This window comes from Arvicola amphibius, chromosome 1, assembly GCF_903992535.2.
Source record: "Arvicola amphibius chromosome 1, mArvAmp1.2, whole genome shotgun sequence".
Classification (NCBI taxonomy): domain Eukaryota; kingdom Metazoa; phylum Chordata; class Mammalia; order Rodentia; family Cricetidae; genus Arvicola; species Arvicola amphibius.
Genome location: NC_052047.1, coordinates 136,032,652 through 136,058,003, shown reverse-complemented (window position 1 = coordinate 136,058,003; position 25,352 = coordinate 136,032,652). Strand labels below are relative to the sequence as shown.

Genomic DNA, 25,352 nt, shown 5'->3' with positions numbered 1-25,352 from the left:
GGGTGCTCTTGTATTTAGGGCGTAGATGTTCAGGATCGAGACTTCATCTTGATGAATTGTTCCTGTTATGAGTATAAAGTGTTCTTCTCCATCTCTTCTGATTGATTTTAGTTTGAAATCTATTTTGTTAAACATTAACTTGTTTCTTAGGTCCATTTAATTGGGAAATCTTTTCCCAACCCTTTACTCTGAGGTAATGTTTGTCCTTGAGGTTTAGGTGTGTCTCTTGTATACAGCAGAAGGATGGATCCTCCTTTTGCATCCCTTCTCTTAGCCTGTGTCTTTTTATAGGTGAATTGAGTCCATTGATATTAATAGATATTAATGACCATGATTGTAGATTCCTGTTATTTTTCGGTGGTAGTGTTTATGTGTTTCCCTCCTGTGGGGTTTGCTGGTGTGAGGTTATCTGTTGCCTGTGTTTTAGTGGGTACAGTTAGCTCCCTTGGGTTGGAGTTTTCCTTCTAGTACTTTCTGTAGGGCTGTATTTATGGATAGGTATTGTTTTGTCATGGAATATCTTGTTTTCTCCACTGATGGTGATTGAAAGCTTTGCTGGGTATAGTAGCCTGGGTTGTGTCCATGGGTCTCTTAGTATCTGCAGCACATCTGTCCAGGACCTTCTGGCTTTCGTGGTTTCTATTGAAAAGTTGGGTGTAATTCTGATAGGTCTGCCTTTATATGTTACTTGACCTTTTTCCTTTGCAGCTCTTAATATTCTTTCCTTATTCTGTATGCTTTGCGTTTTGATTATTATATGGCGAGGGGATTTTTTTTATTGGTCCAGTCTATGTAAATATCTGATATGCAGAATATCTGATAGGTGACCTCTGTGGGGTTCCAGACCCCTGGGCTGAGAACCACTGCTCTAAGAGATAAAGAGACATCTTTAAACTCAACCATGGTACCACACTTCAATCTTCATAAGAATGGCCGATAATTTCATTCCGTGTGAGCAGGAAACTGAAGTTGGAAGGGGGTAAGCTGAAAATGCATCTGGGAGCAAAGGCCAGGCTGAGCCTTCAGGGGATTGAGCAGAAGTCAAGCTGTCCTCTCCCTGAGCATCTCCAGCTCGTCTCGTGCTAAAATGGAATTTCTCTTTGAAAGGATGTGTCTGAAAATGCATGTCAAGGGGGTGGAATGAATAGTGGTTTCCTGTGAAAGCTCCCAGAGACTGATAAGATGTACAGAGCCCAAGAGTCATCCACGCAGAATACACACACCATCCAAATCTACCCCCTGCTGAACTCTGAGCAGCTGTGTGCGATCTTGGAACACTCTGGACGTGCAGGGATTTGCAAAGATGGAGTTGAAGGCACTTATTTCTCTGAATCATCTCATTTGAGGAGGGCAGGTTTGGGGGGGAGGGGTTTTTTTGTTTTTTGTTTTTTTCCTCGGTGAAAAGTTTAATCAAATCCGTATCGTTTTTCTCAAAGTAGTGGGATAAAGGATGGAAATCTTTATCCAGGGGAAAAAAAAGAAAGAAAAAGCCTTAATGGCAAAGGGGGGCTCCAGGAAGATGAAATATTACTGGTCAAAATCAATTTAATTATCCAGCTAGCATCCTAGAGTTGGCTACATCCTGACTGTAGTTTAGGAGATGATGGCCTGGCAGGAATATAAACAGGGCAAGAAGACCTCATTAGCATACCGCACTCTAGACCTCATTAGCATACAGCACTCTAGACCTCATTAGCATACAGCACTCTAGACCTCATTAGCATACAGCACTCTAGACCTCATTAGCATACAGCACTCTAGACCTCATTAGCATACAGCACTCTAGACCTCATTAGCATACAGCACTCTAGACCTCATTAGCATACAGCACTCTAGACCTCATTAGCATACAGCACTCTAGACCTCATTAGCATACAGCACTCTAGACCTCATTAGCACACAGCACTCTAGACCTCATTAGCATACAGCACTCTAGACCTCATTAGCATACAGCACTCTAGACCTCATTAGCATACAGCACTCTAGACCTCATTAGCATACAGCACTCTAGACCTCATTAGCATACAGCACTCTAGACCTCATTAGCATACAGCACTCTAGACCTCATTAGCATACAGCACTCTAGACCTCATTAGCATACAGCACTCTAGACCTCATTAGCATACAGCACTCTAGACCTCATTAGCATACAGCACTCTAGACCTCATTAGCATACAGCACTCTAGACCTCATTAGCATACAGCACTCTCTCTCTTGCTTACTGCCTGGGTAAGGAGATGCAGCTTACTGGAAAGGAAAGGGGTTTATCAGCTATTAATTCAGACTTCGAATACTATATGATGGTCCCAGGGCATGGCAGAATCGTCCTCTTCTCTTGGGCTGGACACTTTGAAAGCATTGCTCCTTGAGTATCCAGTCCAGGGCAAGTGACACCGAAAGTGGAGGGCACCTGTGCTGTCCCGGGTCAGTGAAGAAGACACAAGAGTGTCTGTTTTCAAACTAGGAGAACTGACGCTCCGATGTCCACCAAGTCACAAAGTTTCTGACCCATCCAAGCAGAAGCCCCGGGATCTAAAGCTGAGTCACCTCCTAGTATGTTTGCCACATGAAAGTAGCCTTGGCCATATTTGGACTTTATGTTAGGACAAAGGTCTTCCTAGGACAAAGCAGTGTCCCTGTGCAACTTCTGGGAGGCAGAAGACAGCCCCATTTTAAAACTGCTCTGCAAAACTTCTTCAAATTACATCACTACGGCAGAGTTATTTTCTGTCACGGCCTCTTTAATCTTAACTTTATTAGTAAAGACATTACAGCTGAAGCTCTCCCTAACCCCATTCCCTCCCATGCCTATACCCCACATGGCTTCCTCCTGTTTCTAGAAAGTAGTACAAGGGCTTGTATGTAAAGGCACAAGTTACTTCTGGGCCTCTCTGTAATTATGCCATCCGGAAGGAACCATAAGATTCTCATCTGCCACATGAGATCAGATACTTGCTTTATCCATTGCTGAATCCCCAGCACCTAGAACAGTGCCCAGCATGTACTAGAACCAATAAGTGTTTCCTGGATGGGAGGGTGGGTGGATGTATTGGAGAATGGATTGATGGGTGGGTGGTAAGCATCTCGATGGGTTGGGGTAGGTACATGGATATAGACAGATGGGTAGATGGATGGATGGGTGAGTAGAGAGTTTGCGGATGGCTAGGTGTGGGGAGAGATGGGTGAGCAGATAGATGAATGGGTGAGTGGATAGGTGGGTGACTGGATGGATGAAGAGGTGGGTGGATTGATGAGGAAAAGGTGGGTGGGTTGGCAGTTGGTGGATGGTTGGGCGGATAGGGGTATGAATGGCTGTTTGGATTGATGGGTAGGTTGGTGGAAGGGTGTTGGATAATGGATGGATGAGTTGATAGTTAATAATTGGATGAGTAGATGAATCGATGTGTGACAATTAAAACACAATCATTGTTTCATATTTTAATGACTAACTCTCTAGAGGAAAAACCTGTCTAATCATCACTTTATCAAACCTAGCATTGGCACCACTTCCATTTGCCTTTTGTGCGTGTGTGCACCATGTCTTTATACAGAGGGATTACAATAGCTTACAAGAACAGACTCAATATAATCAATAGGAAAACTTTAAAACAAACTTAAAGAGTCAAGTAAACACACAGGATGGGGAGGCCAGGCCCGTTGCCATTCTGCGTGCACTCTGTGGAGACTAGGGAGATGAGAGCAGTTTGCTTTGCAGAATGTAGGGTCTTCCCAGTGGGGCTTTTCCTGGAGGCATGTCAGAAAACATGTACAGTGTTAGAGTTCTAGAACATATGAAGAGACACCCCCACCTGGCCTCTCCCTGACTCTACACTCATCTGGTGTCTTTCTTGTGTTGTTGTCATGGCCTTAGAACACAGACACACACTCAGCTCCATCTCACAGATGAGAAGACTGCAAATCAGGGAGGACACAGGCCCTGCCTGGTCAGGCTCCATTTCTACCTGTCAGCCCAGCCCCTTGCCCCTCACCAGGTGCCAGTGAGCTTTGGAGCCTCCAGCTCTTCCTCTCACCATTCCTGTAATCCCTGGTGGTGACCCCTGCAAGAGCTGCCCAGTGGGGCCAGAACAGGATGTGTGCTGATTCCTGCCCTAGCCTGGGTTCAGAGTTCTCTGTTGTGGCGGTTTTACTCAACAGGTCTGATGAGATGCACCTTCCTTGTTATAAGCGTGGGTTGTGCAGGTGTGTTGGGTGCAGCAGCAGAAAAAGACCTCTTACCTGAGGTGTATAAATCATCTCTCATTAAGCACAGCGCCTGTTTATGTCTGTCAGCGCCCAGCCTTGGAAAGCCCTACAAGCAGCAGCCTTTCCATTTAACCAAACACTAAGCAGCTCACCTGACACAGGGCTTCTGCAGAACCAACCAAGAAGAGAGGTTCCTTCAGTCTGAATGCCACCCGTCCCTGCCTGTGGGCTCTCAGCTTTCAAGATTTGCTCCTAGTGGAAACGTCTACTCAGTGCAGAAGTGAGAAACCCACAGTGGTAGCGTCCAGAAGCCTCCCATGCGTGGCTTACGTCACCACAGCACAGTTAGTGTGCCTTTACTCAATTTCTGAGGAATTGGATTCACACTCTTAATTAGGTTCCAGAGAGGAGGATCAGAGGTTAAAGTTCTCATGTTTAGCCCATGAACAATAATGTTCTGCAGATGGAGCCATTCCGTGTCCCAGGTGCTTTCTATTAACCACAGCCATGTCTTACTGAGGTGAGGACATTCTGGGGCCATCACCCCAGCCTGTGTGTTCCTTAGCCTTCTGTAGCCCATCTGCAAGACCCACTGGGTCAGCATCAGTTCAGATGAAGTCACTGCTATTCTTGCAAAAATATAAAGATGCAGTTCCAGTCCATCCTCTGAGCCAGTGTTCTTCGTATCCAGCCATACACCATCAGGTAGCAGAATGGACTCAGCTCATGTGCTCCCCCTCCCCCGGAGCAAGCTGTCCTAATTAGAGGCCTAGGGAACGAATACAGTGGACTTCTGTTCAGAAACCCTGAATTCAGTTCCAGCTCTGCTTCACTGTGATCCTGGTAAGATGCTTCACCTCTCTGAACTCCAGTTTCTTCAGCTGAAAAGCCACAGTAATGGAATTTGACTCATGGGGTATCAACAAGGGGGTTTACTGAGCCAAGGATGAGTGTTGTCAGCATTTCTAAGTCCCTTAAGAATGAGGAGGAAGGAAGACAGGCCATGAACCTTGGTGGTCCCCACAAGCTGCATGGCAATCTCATCAGACTGCAGAATTGAAGACAAGGCCGATCGCCCAGGGGTGCCAACATTGCCAGCCAGCCCGACTCAAGGGCCCACTTGATTGCACGTATGTGCTGTACATGGAGGTGAAGGGTTTATACAGATATGCTCAAGCCACACCCAGTGTCTCAGTTCACTTCCTGTTGCCTGCTGATCAAGATGTAGGACTCTCGGCTCCAGCACCATGTCTGCCTGAATGTCACTATGTCCCATCATGATAATAATGGACTAAACCTCTGAAACTGTAAGCTACTCCATTAAATTTTTTTCCTTTGTAAGAGTTGCCACAGCCATGGTATCTCTTCATAGCAATAGAAACCCTAACTAAGTTAGATGATTGGTGGTTGGTTGGTTGGTTGGTTGGTTGCTTGGTTGGTTGGTTGGTTGGTTGCTTGGTTGGTTGGTTGGTTGGTTGGTTGGATGATGCCACTCCCAGGGTATATTAATTGCCTGTAGTGGGTCCCCTTGAGATTTTCCCCCTCCATGTTAGTATGTTGATTGGCTCATCCTCTTTCAGGTCTTATTTAGGCAGCCATATTATTGAGGAATCATAGGTGGAGCTTCCCTATCATTTGTAGAAGACATAATCTCACGGATGATTTTCTGTCCTCTTGACTCCTACGCTCTTTCTGCCCCCTCTTCTAAAATGTTCCCTGACCTTTGGGTGCAGGATTGTGTTGGACACATATGGAATGCGTCTGGGAACTCCACAGTCACTTACTCTCTGCTTTTGGCCAGTTGTGGTTTCTGTAAGGGTCCCTGTGTGTTGCAAAGAGAGAGGCCTTTGATGAGCAGCGAGAGCTACACTTATCTGTGGGTCCAAGGACAAATATTTAGAATGCAGGTAGGAATTGCATGTTAATTTAGTAAAGTGGCAGATGTGGGTTCTCCTCCAAGATCCATGACCTCACTAGCCCCAGATAGATGCCTAGGTTTCCAGTACCAGGTCTGCTCTTGTTGAACAGTCCTATGTCCACCTAGATGTGAGCGCACCATTTTAGCCTTGGGGTTGGCATGCTGATCATCACTGTAGTTCATAGGCACCATCACTGAGTAGACCATTGGTCGCCTCTCTCCCTTGCAAGGTTCATATCTCCTTCTGCTACTATGAAAACTTGTCTTTAGGGAGAAGACTTTCAAGTCAAATCCAGCTTGGGTCCTCTAGGTCTTGTGTCCAAAGTGGAATATCTGAAGTGTACGGTGTCTTTAACTACTTATCCTTGACCTCTGGGAGGCAATCAAGGGAAGCAGCAAAAGCCCATATCATTTGGGGGGGGGGTCTCTTGGACTCCCCTGACCAACAACTCAAAGGGAGGTTATTATGCCTGGTATTTTTAGTCTATAGCTACTGGGGGAAGCTCTGTCAGCCCAAGCAGGATAACATCATTTAAACTATATCTGTACATGTGTATACATGGATTTATATGAATGCAATCTTAGGTAGGTACTACTATGATTCCTTTCCTTACTCTCCTCCCTCCATCTCCTTTTGTATTGGCATCTTTCCTCCCTCAAGTAAAAACACACCCTGTTTTGTCCATTTCCTTTTTCAGATCGCGTAACCTGCTATGCCCCTCTCTATTGCTGACCCCCCCCCCGGCCCCTTTTACTCTCCTGGTTCTGGCAGTCCTCCATGTTGTATCCTCACATCTGAAGCCTTGGGGTTAGGAACCACAGATGAGAGAAAGCTTATGACGCTTGTCTTTCTGGGTCTGGGTTACTTTGCCCAAAATGATCTTTTGTAGTTCCATCTAATTTACCTGCCAAGTTCATGATTCCATTTTTTTTCCTTACAGCTGAATAGTCTCCCATAGTGTAGATGTACCACATGTTCATCCTCCGGTTGCCAGCTGAAGGACATTTGGTTTGTTTCCATGCCCTAGCTATTGTGAAAAGAGCAGCAATGAACAAGGCTGAGCAAGTATCCGTGAAGTAGGATGTTGCGTCCTTTGGGAACAAGCCAAGGAATGGTATAGCTGGATCATATGGTAGATTTATTTTTTCAGCTTTTTGAGAATTATCCACACTGTTTATCCACAAGAAGCAAGTTTCCCATCCCACCAACAATAAGTGGGGGTACCCCCCCCCACATTCTCCTCATCATTTATTGTTGGTTGTTTTTGTTGCTCTTTGCCATTCTGATTAGGGTGAGATGCAATCTCAAAGTGGTTTGATTTTGATTTGTATTCCCCTAATTCCTAAGGGCGACAAATAATTTTGAGATATTTCTTCTTTTAAGACCTCTTTGTTCGGATCTGTAGACCACTTTATGAATGGATTGGGGTTGTGGGGATTGAGTCTTGGTTTTATGAGTTCTTTATATATTCTAGATGTTAATCCTGTGCCAGATGTATTGCTGACAAAGATGATCTCTCATTCGGCAGGCTTCCTCTTCACTTGATTAATTGTCTCTTTACTTGTGAAAAAGCTTTTTTAATTTTTTTGAGGTCCCACTTGTTAATTGCTGACCTTAATTCTTGGGCAAATGGAGTCCTGTTCAGGAAGTCTTTCTTCCACCTATATCATGTAAGATATTCTATGTTTTCTTCTAGTTTTTTTTCAGTCAGTTTAAAGAGATAAATGTGGGGGCTGGAGAGATGTCTCAGAGGTTAAGAGCATTGCCTGCTCTTCCAAAGGTCCTGAGTTCAATTCCCAGCAACCACATGGTGGCTCACAACCATCTGTAATGTGGTCTGGTGCCCTCTTCTGGCCTGCAGGCATACACACAGACAGAATATTGTATACATGATAAATAAATAAATAAATTTAAAAAAAAGAAATAAATGTGGGTTGCTTCCCACTGCATTTCCCCAAAGCTGGCTTTCTCCATCACACAGTTGTGTTGTGTCTGAGCTATGCTCATCCAGGGCCTGAGATGGTCCCTTCCTCATCCTTCCTCACTGCTTCATCTCTAAACTGAAGTCGGGAACTGAGAGACTGAACCAAATGACCAGAGATACAACAGAGCCACGGGGAACCATAAAACCTGCTGCCCCTGAAATCAGCCTCCTCCCAGCAGCTTGGCTTGGAAGCCTGATTTTTACTGGAAAAGTGGTTGTTGCCTAACAGTTCCCAGAGAGCTTTCATGAGGCAGATAACTCCTGACTTCTGTCAGGTTTGATAAATTGGCCAAGTGTGAGTCACCCCAAGAATACAGCCACAAAGCGCACAATAGGCTCGAACAAGAAAAGGCTTTTCTGGCTGCAGACCTTCTCAAAGCCAAAGTTGTTCCTAATCCTGTTTGACTTGGCAGTTCGGAGACGGCTGGATATTAAGCCGTGCCTGTCTGTACAGTGAGAAGCCCTTAGTGACTTCCTCTCTCTGAAGAGTCGTGGGCTTTTATTTTCCTACAAGTCACTCACCTTTCCACTTCATTCTCTCTTTACGTCTAACCTTGCATTCAGTGTGGTAAGCTCGCCCCCAGTGTGCCTGGTGGTTAAATATTAGAGAAAAAGGTGAATGCGTCTAACAAAAGAGGTCATTTCTGAGCGGGAACCTCAGCAGGATGGCTGCGGTGTCTGAGATAAATTCTCCGCGCTGATCTGAAAGCAGCTCTCCTTTCTGGGTCTCAGGTATAATTATTTTAAAGTGTTCTTGTGCCCAGGGATAGAAGCGTGTGAAATGGCTTCTTTTCCGAGTAATTTCGCCACTTTTATTGCTTTGCTCAAGTCTGCCATTGCTGTCTGTCAGTTCAATTAGCTGCTGACCCGGCGTATTGGGGGATAATTTATTAAATGTATTAAATGGTGTACTGTGATGAGTTTGCCAAGGGCTATGGAAGAAACAAACTTGTGTGCTTAAATACGTACGATGGACTAAGCAAGATCTTTGATGTCACAAAAAGCTACAAAAAGAGAGCCCAGTTTGGTGCTCTCTTCAGTGGAGCTCCAGGGAATAAGGCTACTGAGTAAGAAAGCCAAAATACAGGTGAGAGGAACACAGAATTAGGATGCTGGCTCTCAGAGCAAGTGGAAGGGAGTATCTCTCTGTTTACCGACACCACCTTGCACCTAATTTGCATGCAGCACAAAAACCCAAGTATTACTGAAGTTATATTTTGTTCTCTTTTTGAGATAGGATCTTTCTATGTAGTCTTCTTGGCTCTCCTGGAACTTACTACGTAGACCAGGCTGATCTTGTACTCACAGAGATCCACCTGTCTCTGCCTCCCAAGTGCTAGGGTTAATGAATGTGCTTAATTACGCCAATGTTGCTGTGATTCTTAATATTTTCAAACTCATTCCAGGTTTGGGTTTGTCTTGAGACAGGCAGATACTTAGGGAAGTTTAAGTCCATGCCCAAAACCAAATAAGGTCTTCCAAATGCTGCCCAGTGTTTCTCAGAAAATGGCACCATGGTGTCTACCGGAATGGCATCAAAGCAGAGCATAAGAAGGTTGCACTCTGAGGAACCTACACTGTGCTCCTGTAGTGACACCAGTAGGTATGGGTTGCTCCACTCGGTATTCTTAGGACATGAGCCCCCATCTTAGGCGAGGAATTTTCAAGCATAAACTGGCCTCTCTTGTGCCATCTAGTGATAACCTGATATAGTGCTGTCTTACCGTGGAACAATCCTTGAGCCCCAGAAAGGGATGTTGGGCTGATGCATGCTACGGTGTGGATAAGCCTTGAAGCACTAGGCTAAGGGAAGGAACCAGCTGCACAAGGGGTCACAGTGTGGGCCGCTTCCTCCAGGCAACGAACACAAGTGACTACGGTACAGCCGTGGGTGTGAGCGCTGGTTCTGCTTTGCTTGCCTGTGGCTCCGATAGAACACTCTTGACACAACGCCATTTGGGAGAGGAGAGGATAACAGTCCACATTTGAGATAAGTCAAGGCAGGAACTAGAAAGGAGCACCCACTACTGGCTCGTGGTCAGCCTCCTTTCTCATAAAGCTCATGTTTACCTGTCTAGGGATGATGCTGCCCACAGTGGGCTGAGCCCACCCACGTGAATCATAATCAAGATGACCTCCCACAAGCATGGTCACAGGGCAGGGCGATCTGGGCAATCCCCCTATGAAAACTCCCTCAGATGACCCGAAGCCATGTCGAGTTGGCAGCTGAAGAGAGCTAGGATAGTAAAAAAGAGAATGCTCCGGAAGTACAAACCGACTGTGGTTCTACAAGGTTGCATGTGAACCAAGGATCACTGAATGGTAAATTTAAAGTGACTTTAAAAGGTGAATTTTCCGTGTTGGGAATTTTGTATCCAGTAATCTGCGCCCCTGGGAGGACGCGGGTGCTGGGACCCTCCTTCATCACCCGACTCCGTGGGTCTGGCCAGGGCCTGGGAGTTGCACTCCTTATGCAATGTTAACGCTGTGGCTCCTAGACCACACCCTGGGAAGCACTGCCTAGGCACATGTCGGGGTGTAGGCAGGTTGGGTTCTAGCCTCTGAGGCTGGGCATCAAGTGTATGCTGATCGCTGGCTACCTTTTAGTCACTCACCACAGGGACTGCGGGTAACGGCAGTGTTTAATCACAGAACGTGGAATCAGAGACTTGCTCAAGCCCAGCGCCTGTCAGCCCCTCGCTAGAAAGGCATCCCTTTGCAAATGGGGACAATGTTCTCCTGGGATTGCTTTGAATGGATGGTTAGACAAATATCCAGTCAGTGACTAGTAAATTTATCACCTTGTAATGGGAATATTATGCCAGGCAAAACAATGATCAGTTGACAGAATTAACCCGTGGTCCCCCCCCCAATATGTGTCACAAATAACCATGTACCCTAATTCTAGGACCATTTCCTGGGAATCCTACAGAGCATAGAGAAATGGTTGGAAAGATGGAGGAGGCGTGAGGAAGTCAGCTAGGAAAGGGACTTGGCAAGACTTCATCCTGAATAACTCTGGGCAGTACTCCGGCCATGTCTGGATTGTCATCTCCTCAGTTCAGAGTAGGATGAACAGCTGCAAACTACTTCCTGTAGCACGGTGAAAAACAACCCAGAGACAGAAATTGGGGTTCAACCTAAAGGTCAGAAAAGCAAAACATCCAGCCACTTGCTCTTACATCTACCTCAGTCCAAAATGGCGATCCTGCCTCCTAGAATCTCAGGATGAAACTATGTCTGAGATCTGTCTCCTCCTGTCTTATATTCCTCTCTAGGGATGGGATTAAAGACGTGCATGACTACCACCCAGTTTCTATGGCAAACTAGTGTGGTCACTGGGATTAAAGGTGTGTGTCACCACTGTCTGGTCTGTAAGGCTGGTCGGTGCAACTGTTTTGCGCTCTGAACTTCAGACAAGCTTTATTCATTAAAAATACAAATGAAATATCACTATAGCTTTGCAAATGGGTGAGGAAATAACTGGAAGTTGGGAAACTAGCTTCCAGATCAGCCGTCTGCCATCAGAGAAAGTTCCAAGGCAGCAGGCCGGGAGGCAGGGACGCTCGTGTCCTTGCTGAGCATTCTGAGCATTGGTTCCCTAGTATGGCTAAACCACACTGACAGCCTCCATCAGTGGCCCTGCTGTGGATGCTAAGGCCACCGAGAGCAGATTCTAAGCCGGACTCGGGGTTCATTGGCCGGTCGTTCATACTAATAATCAAGGAACTCATGACCGCATGAACCAGTAGTTCTTGGTGCTAAGCACTCAATGGTCCTGTGAGGTAGAAAAATTATTCTGATACGTGTAGATCAGAATAGGATTGTAATGAGAACAATCTAATATTCTGGTTCTGTTCAATATCCCTTCTCTTCTGAGACCTGAAAGAACTTCAGATTATTAAATTCTGTGTGGGGAGTGGAGGTCAGGGTCCATCAGCTTTAAGTTTTGATGCTTTCTTAGCGCTAAACATTAGTCCACTAAGCACCTTAGTGGCTTAGGGAAAATGTAGTCGGCTGAAAGTTGGGAAAAGGAAAGTGCCTCAGTCGACGCTGTGACATTATATTGTCATCCTCTAAATGTCTCTATGGGGAGGTAACTCCTGGACATGCGAGACACCAGGCCTTCCTCCTCATGATGTCAAAAAACCCTCTGGGTTTCTGGCAGGCTGGCCCATGTCATCCTCGTTGCCTGAAGAGATGAGAGAATGTATTTGTAAAACAGACTGGCAAGGCACCATGAGTAAGGACACTCTGGTGTCTTCTCACCATAGCAGGACTTTGTCCTTGGCTATGAATGACAAGCACTGGCTGGGGGTGCTTTTCTGGAGAAGGAGCTGCTTCTAAATGTGTGTATGTACTTTTTCAGTGATGGATATTCCACCAAGAGTAACTGTCACCCGTTCCCATGGCGCCCGTTACAGCATGTGTTCACGTTCTTTTCATCTTGCCCTTTGGAGTGGCTCATTTTCTCCCTTCACAGGGAGCTCTCCTTGGGGGATCTACCCTCTCCCCTAGCACAGTGTGCATCTCCGCTACTTATTCTCTTCAATATCTTCCTTTGTAATGGGCTTACTTTGTTCCCGGATGTCCTTACCTCTCTGTGTGCTGGAACAAACCTCTCTCTCTCTCTCTCTCTCTCTCTCTCTCTCTCTCTCTCTCTCTCTCTCTCTCTGTGTGTGTGTGTGTGTGTGTGTGTGTTGCACTTCTCTGCCTCAAAGTCTGCAATAAGCCTGATACCTCCTCAGTGTGGAATATTTTCAGAATCACTGCATGATAGGGTCACATTGCTTTTCTTCCCCCTAACTGCCCAAAGAAGGTTCAAGAATAATCCATCAGAATGAAATAGTCAATGGTCCTTTCCAGGAGAAATCACAAAAAGATGAATCAGGAAAAACTGTGTCCAGGCAGAAAATGTCCCTCAGCCCCATCTCTGTCCTCCAAAGAACTGTACCATAGATGGGGATGTTATCAGGGCTCTCTGTCAAGTGGATCAGGGTTAGAGCATTTGCCTGCCATGCCTGGTTACCACCTGGTACCAAACAAAAGGAAAAATGACTTGAGGAAGGGTTATTGGCACTGGAGACGGCCAAAAGACCCCAGGTTGGAGGAGATGCATGGGGCCATGGCCAGAAGTCTGTGGGAGTTTTATCGAGCTAGACTAGAAAGGCCAGGATGCCAAGGCTTTGGGGTAAAGGTGACCACTGTGGAGTGTGTTAGTGACCCCTCAGGGTCAGCAACTTTATTAAAACCTTACCTGGTATCTCAGGGGACAGTGAGGTTTTGTGGTTCCAACAGAGGCACCCTAAGGAATTGATGTCTGAAAGTCAGGACAACCATGAGTCTTGGTCCTTACTTGCCACCTTGTTTGAAACAGGATCACTTGGCTGTCTACTGAGCACAGGCTACCTGGCCCACAGGCTCTTTTGTCTCTGCCTCCCTTCTTATCATGGGCATACTGGACTAAAGGCACATACTACTGCTTCATATAGGTTCTGGGGATCTGACCTGAGGTCCCCCCACTTGTATTGTGAGCTCTTTACCAACCGAGCCATCTCTGCAACACACTCTGGCTCTTCTTCGTCACCCTCAACTTTTCCGGGAGTCTTTTCTAATTGACTTGGGCACTCTCCAGAGAGTGGTCTCCTCTGGAGGGAGCTGGTCACAGTATGTCACCACAGTACCTAACTATGTATGTCAAAGAATGAACTGTGGGCCCCAGCATCCTCAGGGAAGTGTGCTCTCAAAAGGAAGAAAAGGCCTGAACTGGTCCTGAGCCAAGCTTCTTTGCAAAGGAGAGCTGCCCTCAGCGCCTTGTGTAATGCCCTGGTCTCTTCCACACCAAACCTTTCTAAAATGAAACTCTGTTGTTCGTTGGAGCTTTCCTGCATTATTTTGATACCAGCGATATTCTATCTGCAAGGAGACTTAATGAGAGTCCCAAGGGAACTCTGCCACAGCCCTGCTCGTCAGTCTCAACTTATCTTTCCCATCCGGCAGAGCCAAACTCGACTTCATTTGCTTATTTGTGGTTTGACTTATACTCCAGTTAACCTAAGAGTGAGCGATGGGGGAGGGGGCAGAGGGATGGTGTCATCAGCTTGGCCGCATGAACCTTCTGGACCCAGAAATGTTACCAAACTAAGTCATGATGTGGCGGTTTCTCTGCCATATTTAGGGAGATGTAGCTGCTTGTGTCAGCCTGGCCAGCTGATTGAAATCCAACAAGAACGTCATCCTGCAACTGTCTCATGGGGAGGTACGCCTGGGCATGCTGGACAGTAGGCTTGCTTCTTCGCTCAGTCATAAAACCTTCGAGGTTTCTGGCAGGCCTGTCCTTGTCTTCAATGCTTCAAGAGATCAGAAAAATGCTCGTGTAAGAGAGAATGGTATGCTCTGTGTTGGGCAACTATATTAGTGTGTGTTCTGTTGCTATCACAAAATGTTTGAGGGTACATAGTACATAAAGAAAAGAGGTTTATTCGGCATATAGTTTAGAGCTTGTTCAGAGGAATGGTGTCAATATCGGTGTTACCCTGGTGCAGGCCTCGTGGCAAAAAGTATCACAGTGGCAAAAAGCACACAAGAGGAAGTAGTCACGTGGCAAGACAGGAAGCAAGACTGATTCTGGAGGCAAGCTTATTCTTTTGATGTCTCATTCTAGTGAGAACTAGCCAGGGTCTTTCAGGAGCTCCTTTCCTTCTGGTGGTGGCACCCCACCTTCCAGGAGGCCCCACTTGTGCAAGGCCCCTTACCTCCTAGCCACAGCTCACTGGAGCCACATTTGTAGCATATGACCCCTGGGGACTCGCTAACCCATATCCATAACCCCAGCTGCTGTAGGAAAGGGTTCCCAGTTCTCTGTAGCTCACATGGTGTCTCCATCCCAGTGAACACTCGGGAGCTCTAGGTTTTTCTCTCTCTCTGGGAATCAGGAGCGGGTACCACATGCAGCTCCTCCAGCTCTTGGTCATTGGAGAGAGGGGAGGGAAGTCATAAGGGATGAATAGTCAGTTCAACACCAGCGCCGCTTCTGTGTGCAACTTACTGCCAAGAATTAGTCACATGGGTACCAAGTGCCTGGACAGCTTCTCTAGACCACAGAAAGGGACCAGTACTCTGACTGACCACACCACACCCTTTGTAGCCCTGGAATTTATGAATAAATTTTCGTTCATTTTGCTTCTCAAAAGGCAAGAGCAAGCCCTGTATTTCTAAACCACCTCCATTTGCTTAGAACAGTGCCAGGGAAAGACAGTGGCTTGTTCTTCACAGGCATGAATGCCAATACCAACCTGATCTATGGTAGGACAGACCACATGTCCCCTGGACCCATGGAGCCAATAAGCACCATCATGTGTTCCATTATCCTCTTTGCATATACCAATAAAGACATGATATATGTCTTTGATATAAATTCTAGACCCTAAGACTTCATTTTCTACAGCATCACCTCTGGGGTGGTTTGGCTAAGAATGGCCTCAGTAGGTTCATAGTTTGCCTAGTTGGTCCCCAGTTGGTGGAACTGTTTGGGAAGGATTAGAAGGTGTGGCCTTGTTGGAAGAGGTGTGTCACTGGGGGTGGGCTTTGAGGTATAGAACATGCTTGCCATTCCCAGACTGTCTCCATCTGTCTCTCTGTCTCTGTCTGTCTCTCCTCTCCTCCCTCTCTCTCTCTCCCTCCCTTTACCTCTCTCTACCTCCTGCCTTTGGATCCAGATGGGAGCTCTCAGCTGTTCCTGCCATCACACCCTTACTCCACCTTTATGGGCTCTAACCCTCTGAAACCATAAGCCCAATTAAAATGATTTCTTTTATAGGTTGCCTTGGTCACAGTGTTTTATCACAGCAATAGAAAAGTAACTAATACAACCTCCCTGAAGAACTATTAATAGCACTGTGATATGACTACGTCCAAAGCTATTGCTAAGAAACAATCAGAAGATCCCTTCTCTTTTGACAAGGCCCTTCTTCCTTACCGTACGGGAATGAATGCCAGGACTGTCTTGACAGTGCCTCCTCTGACTGCGTTTAAGCAAACTCTGTTCATTGACATAGCTGTGAGCAGCTGTACATCACTACCAGAAGGCATCCTGAGCCAAAGCCCCTGAGGGCAAAGAAGGCCACTGGGGCCTGTGACTCACTGAGGCCTTTCCTTCCCAGGTTCCCGTTCCCCATGGTGTTCAGCAGCTGTAGCAGGAAGGACCTGGAGGCTAGCCTGGAGAAGGGGATGGGGATGTGCCTCTTCAACCTGCCAGAGGTCAAGCAGGCCTTTGGGGGCCGGAAGTGTGGAAATGGCTACGTGGAAGAGGGCGAAGAGTGTGACTGTGGGGAACCAGAGGTAAGGGGACCCTCTCTGTGGTGCCTACTGCTGCCTCTGCCGGGGAGGAGGGGGAGCTCGGGCGAGCTCAGGCCGCAAAATGAACATGCTGGAAATGGGCGAAAGACTAGAGAGATAGCTCACTTGGTAAAGGGCTTGCCGTGCAGCTGGGAAAACCTGAGCCCTAAAAGCCCGCGTGGAAAAGCTGGGTGGGGTGCTGTGTACCTGCAGTCCCAGCACTGGAGAGGCAGAGCTGTGCAGATCCCAGAAACATACCAGCCAGTCAGCCTCATCCAATGGCTGAACCCTAGAAGTCCCAGTGAGAGACCTTAGCCGCCACTCCCCCCCCCCAAAAAAAAAGTGGTGAATTGGAGCAAGGATACTTGATGTTGATCTCTGGCCTACACACGCTTGGGGGAGGAGAGGGAGATAATGAGTTGGTAGTGTGGATGCTGCTATAATAGAGATCCTCTGGAAAAGTCCCATATGGCTACCTTGGACAAGCTCCCCATTGTGGGTGGCTTTCTGGAGCGTTAGCCATGTACAGAGTTGGCTGTATCTCTAGGTTTTAACAAGGGAGTGCATTCTCCTCTGTTGAAGGGTGCTTCCATTCTTAGGGTGTTGAGGATGAGAACAATAAAAGGCAGTTAGCTCAGAGTTTCTTGGAAAGCAAAGCCCTGGGAGTCTAGCTTTTGAGGGTTCCTAAATCCCAGGCCTTTCTCTTTGCAAAGCCTGCCGTGTACAGGAAGTGTGGATAAGCAGCATTGAGCTGAGCACTTTCTGTCTAGCTGAGATTGTTCTTCAGCCTCCTCTGTGTGCACTGCTGAGGCTCCAGAGGATCCAGCCGTTCAGCTTGTTAGTTCTCGGAAGCAACAAGTAAAAGCAGCCAGCATTTGCAACCAGCAGTAAGCTTATTGAACCCTGCTTTCCCACCAATCTCTGGGAAGTTTCTCATTTGTATAGGCCCAAGATAAAGCTGGTAAACATAAAACATGTAAGTCATTTTCCCCTCCCTGAATAGTCTTGCTAAAGAAAACAAAGAGAACACTACTACCTAGCGTGCGAGTCTAGCTTCTAAGGGCTCCTAAGTCCCGCTAGGCCCTAGGCTTGCATGGCAAGTGCCCCACACACAACTTGGAGGAGATGGTATTTGGAGTAAATCAAAGCCAAGGGTTTGCAGAGCAACTAGGATGGGGCTCCTTCCATGAGGACATATGCAAGCCAGCGTGGGAGACAGGTCTGAGGCAAGTCCATAGGTGGGCTTAACAATGGCTCAAGAAACCAGCATCTCAGAGGGCTCCTTGGGAATGCCGTGCCCAGGAAACGAAGAAAGCCGGGACAGGAAGCTGAAGCAGCTCATATATTCCTGTGCTCATCCCAGGAATAATAGAATCTTTATCATAGCCTGTCTCCAAGTCCCCAAGGAGGCTCTGTGCCAGCGGGAATGCTCCCACTCTCACAGGTTCTGAGAGAAAATGCACAGCACTTGGGGGTAGGGGTAATCAGATGGAGTGAGGAGAGACAGAAATAGTTTTGTGTCCTTGACAAACTCAGAACTTATCCATGATAATGGCCTTGTCCACAGCGGTGGTTAATTTTGCTCACAGTGAGCAGGGAGCAGTTGCCGGCTAGGAACAAGTCCTAATTATAGTCTTACCGAATGGCTTCAGGATTAGCAAAGGGAAAAGTGAAGCCATCCTGGGATAGCGTGTACAAAGGAGAAAAGTCCCTTGGAGGCCTTGTTAATTGCTTAAAGAAACAACCCAATTAGTTTAAATTACCCACATGTCTCAGGAGAGGCCATGTTGACTTAAGATGGTTTGTCTTTGATCTGAATGCCTTATAATTATTTATTAATGCAAGTAAATCGGATGGTTCTTCCTGGAATCATGAACGCTGGGATTTGGAATGACTCCACTGGCAGTTATTCGCCCCATCTGCCTTCATTAGCATCCGCCACTGTCGCTGTGCCCACAAGTGCCATCGCTGCCATGTTCATCCTCTCCCCGCCACCATCCCTACACTGCCATTCCTACCTCCAACATACCTGTACCACCACCCCGCTCACCATCGCTGCCACACCAGTGTCCCTACCAGCAGCATCACCATTGCTATCACTACATCCTGACCATCACCCAACATCCTCAGCATCCTCACCACCAGCACTGCCCCAGCATCCTCACCACCAGCACTGGCGTAACAGGGGATCCCTGCCTTCCTATTGCCAGCTACTCGCGCCATGCTCCTCCATCTCCACAGAAGAATCCCACAGCCATGGACAGGTGCTTGATCTCTCTCCAGGGACCTCACTACACTGTGGGGCAATGTTGATTGTGACAAACTCCTCATTAAGATAAAGCCAAAATCTGCTTGCATGTAGTCCCCAGCTTGGTATTTCTATGGTTAGGTTTCTCCTTTTTTCATAAAGGGGTTTCTTGGTATTTTAAGAAAACTCCCTTCTCCTCATCTGAAGCTCTTCCTCCCTAGAAATCTTCTAACATCATAGTGAACCTTTTGCCTCACTTGTGAGTGTCATATTAACGTATTTTTTTTATGTTTTAAGTCTAGGTTCAGATGTCAATTGCACCTAGCCATGTGTCCTAGTTTCGATCTCTTCCTGTGCTAAAACATTCTGACCAAAACTAACTTGGGAGGAAAGGATTTCCTCCGCTTACATTTCCAGGTCACACTTCATCATTGAAGGGAATCAGGGTAGGAACTCAAGCAAGAGAAACAGAAGCAGAAACCAGGGAGGAGCACCCTGTGGGCTTACCCTCAGGCCCATGCTCAGACAGCTTCCCTTTCCAGCCCAGAACTACCTGGAATGGGCACTATCCACAGTGAGCTGGACCTTCCTAAATCAACTCACAGTCAAGACAACCCCCTACAGACATGCCCAGTCTGATCTTGGAAATCCCTTGACTGAGTCTCCCTCCTCAGACAACCCCAGGCTGTGTTAGGCTTACAAGGACACCAAGCTTCTTTGCCCAAGACTTCCATTCAAACCTATTACCTGGGCTCTTTTTTCTGGTCCCCCGTACCCAGGTCCTGCAGACACTCCTTCTGTTGCTAATCACACCAAACGCAGGGAATGGCAGATCAGTGTGACATACACCAGCATGCAGCTAGAACAAGCCTGTGCTCCCTCACTGCCAGAAGCCCCATCGTATCTAGGAGAGTGCACTGTAGCTCACACTGACCAAGAATCTCCATCTGCTTCCCACAGCCCAAGAAAGGCTGTTTGGTCCTTGTACACGGTCTTCAATAGCTTTGTTATTCTTTTTATTTGGAGACCTGACATTCATTGGTTCTGTTGCTTCTCTGCTGACTACTAAAATAGTAAATGCACCAATAGGCAAGAAATTTGTCTCTTCTGTGAAATCCGGTAATACAGAAATAGATTTTAGAGAGTTAGGAATTGGTCTCTTCTGTAAAATACGGTAGTACATAAATAGAATTGAGGTAGTTAAAAAATTGTTTTTACCTTCTGGTAGAAGGTATTAAGGATTCCCTGATGACCTGCTCACCCTTCCAACTCACAAGGCTGGGAACGCTGCCCCATCCCATTGAGAGTCAAGAGGATACCAGTCCCTCGCACTTCTTTTAAACGTCATTATCTTTCTCACGTGATGGATCCCCTTTGAAGTCCTTCCACTTGGCTACCTTCCCATTGGGGCTGCTGCTTACATTACAAGTGATTTGAGGGGTGTCAGGAGGAGCCCTCACAAGTGTGTTAGACCCACATATCAGATGACTGCTTTAACTCGGCATTGCAAGGAAGTCTCCAGTTCAGCTCCTATAACATTCCGGAAGTCACTGAGACCACAGCAAGCCAAGCGGTGCTGCTGCACACCCGGGGGCACTGGTCCAAGATGCAATTAATGGGATCCTTAAGGGGGAAAACATTTCTAAACTTGTATAGAGCTGTAAGCCCATAAGCTGAAAACCCTCCCTGTCATGAAAGCCGCCGCACTGACTTCTGGTTGGCAGCTTTATCTTACTGTGTACATTACATGTCCCGGATGTTTACAAAGTCCTCAAGCGGATTTAAAATTTAACAACTTTGGAAGTATGCATGGTAGGAGCAAACGTAAACACTGCGTGAGAGATCGGTCGGTGGGGCTCCACAGTGGATGCTGAGCAGGTGTCTAGGGGCGCCCTACATCTTCCCAATTACTGGCAGATTAATTAATTACATCTATAAGACTGAGAAGAAATTCATTCATGAGAGATATTTTTCAGGAGTAACCTACTATACCATTAGACATGGACACGATTAGCTTCATGCTGGCTGGCAAGGTGTAAGTTTATTAGAATACATCAAAAATTAAAGAATGTTGAGGTCTTGTGCGGCATTAAGCATTCTGTGACATTTTCTTCTAAATCGCACAAATTCCAAGCTTCCAGGAAGCTCTAAAGTTCATGGGCTTCGGGGATTGGCTACACAAGTGGGTGCAGGCCTTCCGCTAAGACAGGCAAAGGGTGTTGATCCCTGTCTCTGTTAGAAAGCTGTGAGCTCACATGGTGCACTGTCTCTAAAGGAGTTGAATTTCTTCTTCACTTCTATTTCAGAAGGGATAAAACAGCTCAATTTGTGTGTGTTTTGGTCCCCTGAAAATGGGCAAGCTCAGGCCGGTGTGGTAGCACAATCCTCCAGTCCTCAGTTACTGGAGGAACACCCACCAAGGGTTGGGGCCAGCCTGTCTAAAAAGCAAGTACCATGCCAGCCAGGCCCACAAAGAAAGACCTTAGCTCCTAAAACAAGAAAGAAGGCTGAGTGAAGGGGCGTGGTTGATCGGCAGTTATGATTAACCAGGCTAGCTTTAATATATATATAATATTCAGCTTTAATAAAGAAAAGGGAACTTACAAATCCAAGGTTCCAGCGAGGAGCACAGGAAAACAAAGAGCAGGTGGGCCGCAGGCCCGCAAGATTTTCTAAGTAAATATTAGCCTAAGGAGGACACGCCTTACAAACAAGGTGATTGGCTGGGCTTCCCCTTCAGCTGAGGATATGGCCCAGTTGGTAAAGTTCTTGCCTTGCATCCATGAGTTCTTGGGCTTGATTTAAAAAAAATAGTATAAGAGAAAAGGAAGAAGAGAGAAAGGAGAAAAGAAGGCAGGGAGGGGGAGAGTGGCCAAAAAGGAAAGGGAGGGAAGGAGGGAGGGAGGAAGAGAGGAAGGGAAGAAGGGAGGAGGGAGGGAGGGAGGAAGGGAGGGGGGAGGAAGGGGAGGGGAAGGGAGGAGAGGGGAAGGGAGGGGAGGGGAATGGGGAAAGGGGGAAAAAAGTAAATGAAATGAGAACTCCTACCCCAGCACCCTTCAGCCTCACTGTGATGCCCATTCCTCTCCTCAGAATATCCTAGGCCGAGGACTTACCTTTGCTAAACAAGGGTTTACTCCTCACCCACCTGGTACACCACAGGGAACTGGCCTGAATGCTTTTCCTCTCGGTGCATCTGCATACTCCAAATCAGAAGTAGACCCCCCATTTTTTTAAACAAATACACCAAACAGGTGCTGTACCACTGAGCTGCACTCCTATCTCTCAGAAGGGTTCATGCTTGAAGAATAAGGGTCACATCCATGCATTGTTTTTTTGTTTTGTTTTGTTTTGTTTGTTTTTAATTTTGTTTTGCTTGGATTTTGTTTTGTTTTGTTCTTGAGACGGCATTTCTCTGCGTAGCTGTGGCTGTCCTGGAACTCACTCCGTAGACCAGGCTAGTCTCTCACTAACAGAGATCCCCGTCTTTCTCTCTGCCTCCCAAGTGCTGGGATTAAAGGCCTGTGCCACCACCACCCTGCCCATGCATGTATTTTTAAATAAGCAATTTCCAAGCCCTTTGATGATTCTGACACAGCTTACTGCAACATGCCCTGCAGGAAGAATTCCCAGGGAGCTGCTGACCTGAAGCACTCCCGACTCCCCAACCCTCCCCCCATGAAGGACTCTTGAGGGCTCCTGAATTCTCTCAGCAACAGCAGATGCCTTGGTTCACAAACACTTACCACTTTGCTCTTGGGCCAAGGAAAACAGGTCTGGGCCAGTTTTCACGATCTGAGCACCTTAGCCTTTGCTGTCATTTAGGGTGTGACGTTGGCATTCTGAGAGTCACTATTCCACATGACCCTTCAAACGGATCCCATTCCCCTCCTCAGGAATGTACCAATCGCTGCTGTAACGCCAGCACCTGCACTCTGAAGCCGGACGCTGTCTGCGCACATGGGCAGTGCTGCGAGGACTGCCAGGTGAGTCCAGCTTGGCCGGAGGTTTCTGTCTGGTGTGGGTGGCTCCAGTCTGATGCAAGGGGAGTAGTATGGTGAGCTGCTTTCCCCCAGATCGTCCTGGGAGGGAAGCTGCCCTTTCACCAGTTGGTACCATCTAGTAGTTCTTAGAACTTTCTGGTCTGGTAAAATGCACAGTTTAATTGCTAACTCTTGTGATAAATGGCCCGCAGGCTAAAAACTAACAGGACTGAGAAAACCAAGCTCAACCCTAATATTCCATTTATGCTTGTGGGCGCCCTAGCTCCATGAGAAAAGCAATGACAGGAGAGCCTAGCCTTCCCCCTGCCACTCAGCCTCATGACAGGTCCACCTGCCTGATGCTAGTGTCTGGCAGGTAGCAGAGAAGCCATTCTGCTGGCTCCTGGAATGTCTGCACCAACAGAAAGTGTGGACCACCCTGAACTGCCAGAGTGGCAACTGCCTGACTTGCTGTTTGTGCTGCTCTGACTGCTTTTGCTTTGGTGTTTCTACCATTCATCCTGTTTATTCAGAATGCATGTCTAATGGGGGAGGCCTGAGCATTAGAAGATTCCTAAGATGGGCGTTTATGTCTTGATACTTAAGCAGTTGATCTTGGCACAAGGATTGCAGGAAGCTCCGTGATCCACCCCACCCAAGCACATCATTTAGAAGTGGGTTATAATGATGTATGTGTGTCTGTGTATGAGTGTGTATATGAGTGTTTGTGTGTGTGCATGTGTGAGTGTGTGTATGCGTGCATGCATGTGTGTGCATGTGTATGTTGTATAAATATATGAGTGTGTGTATGCATGTGTGTGCGCATGTGTGACTGTATAAGTATGTGTATGTGAGAGCATGCATGAGTGTGTGTGTGTGTGTGTGTGTGTATCCCCTCCTGATGCTTACTAAGTTCTGGAAAATATTGTGAGAAGTACCCAGTACCCAGGTACCCAGTTACTAGTGCTGGAGAGTGCCGGGAAGGGGATGAACCTACACGGAATAAGGCTCAAGGAGGGAGGGATATGTGTGTACAACTGTCATCCACTTCTGTAGCTTTCCAGTAATCCCTTCCAAACTTCAGACTTTCTAGGAGTTGGTAGGTGATTCACCTTGTTGCCTTCGGGTGTATGCACGCCAAACAAACCCCGGACTTGGTGGCCTTGACTATGGAGCTCAGACAAGCTCCCCTGAACCTTAATTTCTTCAGTCTAAAAGATGAGCTGCTTGTCAGACAGAGGTCTAACAGCCCTCACTGATAGCTTCTGCCGCCACCTCCTGGTCCTTCTCCCCATCCTCCCCCTATCCTCCTGCCACTCCCCTTCAGTTTTCCCCATAGAGTGATAAAGGGGCCCTGGTTCTTTAACCGGATGACAGTATAACACTGTTACTGAGAGTCTGATCTTGCTGATTTTGCTACCTTGCCTAAAAATGCCTGAAGATGAGGATAAGGCATGTGATGGTGTCAACAGCCTGAGAAAAGGCTCACCTCTTCAACAAGAGCCTGAACAAGAGCCAGGCTGTCTACTCCTTGGGGAACCTGGTGTTACCTGCAGATCCCACATGAGCTCTTCTTGGTTGCCCACCCAGCCTTATAGTGCAAATGTGACCTGTACAAAACCATTTAAGGAGAACTCTCTGCCATCAAAGGGGAGGATGCTTGAAATCCCCACCTGTTTACACAACCATAGTAGGCAGCCTATTGCATTCTGCCCCAGGAGAGCTACTGAGGGTCATTTCCTCCTACTTGGTACATATGTCATAAGCCACCTTGTCATTTCAGCTGAAGCCTCCAGGAACTGCATGCAGACCCTCCAGCAATTCCTGTGACCTCCCAGAATTCTGTACAGGGACTGCCCCGCACTGCCCAGCCAATGTGTACCTTCATGATGGGCACCCGTGTCAGGGAGTGGATGGTTACTGCTACAATGGCATCTGTCAGACCCACGAGCAACAGTGTGTCACACTCTGGGGACCAGGTACGTGGCCTCTTCCAGTTCTGTAAGGGACACTGAAGACGTATGCTCTATGCGCATGAATCTGTATTCCTCCATGTAGGCCCCATTCTGCTCTGCAATGAGGTTCAAACTCTGAGACAGGAAGTCTGCTTCTGCAGGAGGCGTGGCCACGGTGACCCATAACTCTCACAGTGCACAGGCACTCCTGTGAGCAGATGCGGCCTTGATCTAAAGACCCATTAAGGTTCTAAAAATGCAGATTAAATCTTAGGGCCCTGCCTGTATATCTCTTCTGGGCTCCTCTCTGAAGTCAGATTCAGGGTCTCCTCGGGCAGCCTAGACACTTTTACTCCTTGAAAGCCTCACTACCCCAGACCTCACTACCAGGGGTTCTCGGTACCTAGGGACCTCACCCTACCCTGCAGGCCTCACTGTCCTAGGGGTTTATCACTCTAACCCTTATTACTAGGAGATCTTGCCACTCCGGGGAGGGCCTCATTACCTAGAAACCATTCTGGATCTACTTCATTTACAGCTCCCGGGATCCTGGCTAGGAATCCCACTGGAGATGTTTTCTGAGTGTATTACACTTCTTTCTTTCCATTGAGTTTGGCTGAGTCCTCACTCACAGCTAAGAGATGACCTCAGACCTGGCCAGAGGCCCCAGCGCCAGCAAGGCCGCTATGGTCAGCCAGACTCAGACCTCGAGCTAAGCCAGCTCTG

The 25,352-nt window shown here is 47.3% G+C and overlaps 1 protein-coding gene across 1 annotated transcript in view; it reads left to right on the top strand.

Moving 5' to 3' along the window:
* The window catches only part of Adam12 (ADAM metallopeptidase domain 12), a 224,963-nt gene that overhangs the window by 161,705 nt on the left and 37,906 nt on the right, over positions 1-25,352 (top strand). The window contains exons 11-13 of the mRNA XM_042054216.1: positions 16,269-16,446; positions 22,585-22,674; positions 24,455-24,650. Of these exons, the coding sequence (XP_041910150.1) occupies positions 16,269-16,446; positions 22,585-22,674; positions 24,455-24,650 (464 nt within the window). The remainder of the gene's footprint in view (positions 1-16,268; positions 16,447-22,584; positions 22,675-24,454; positions 24,651-25,352) is intronic.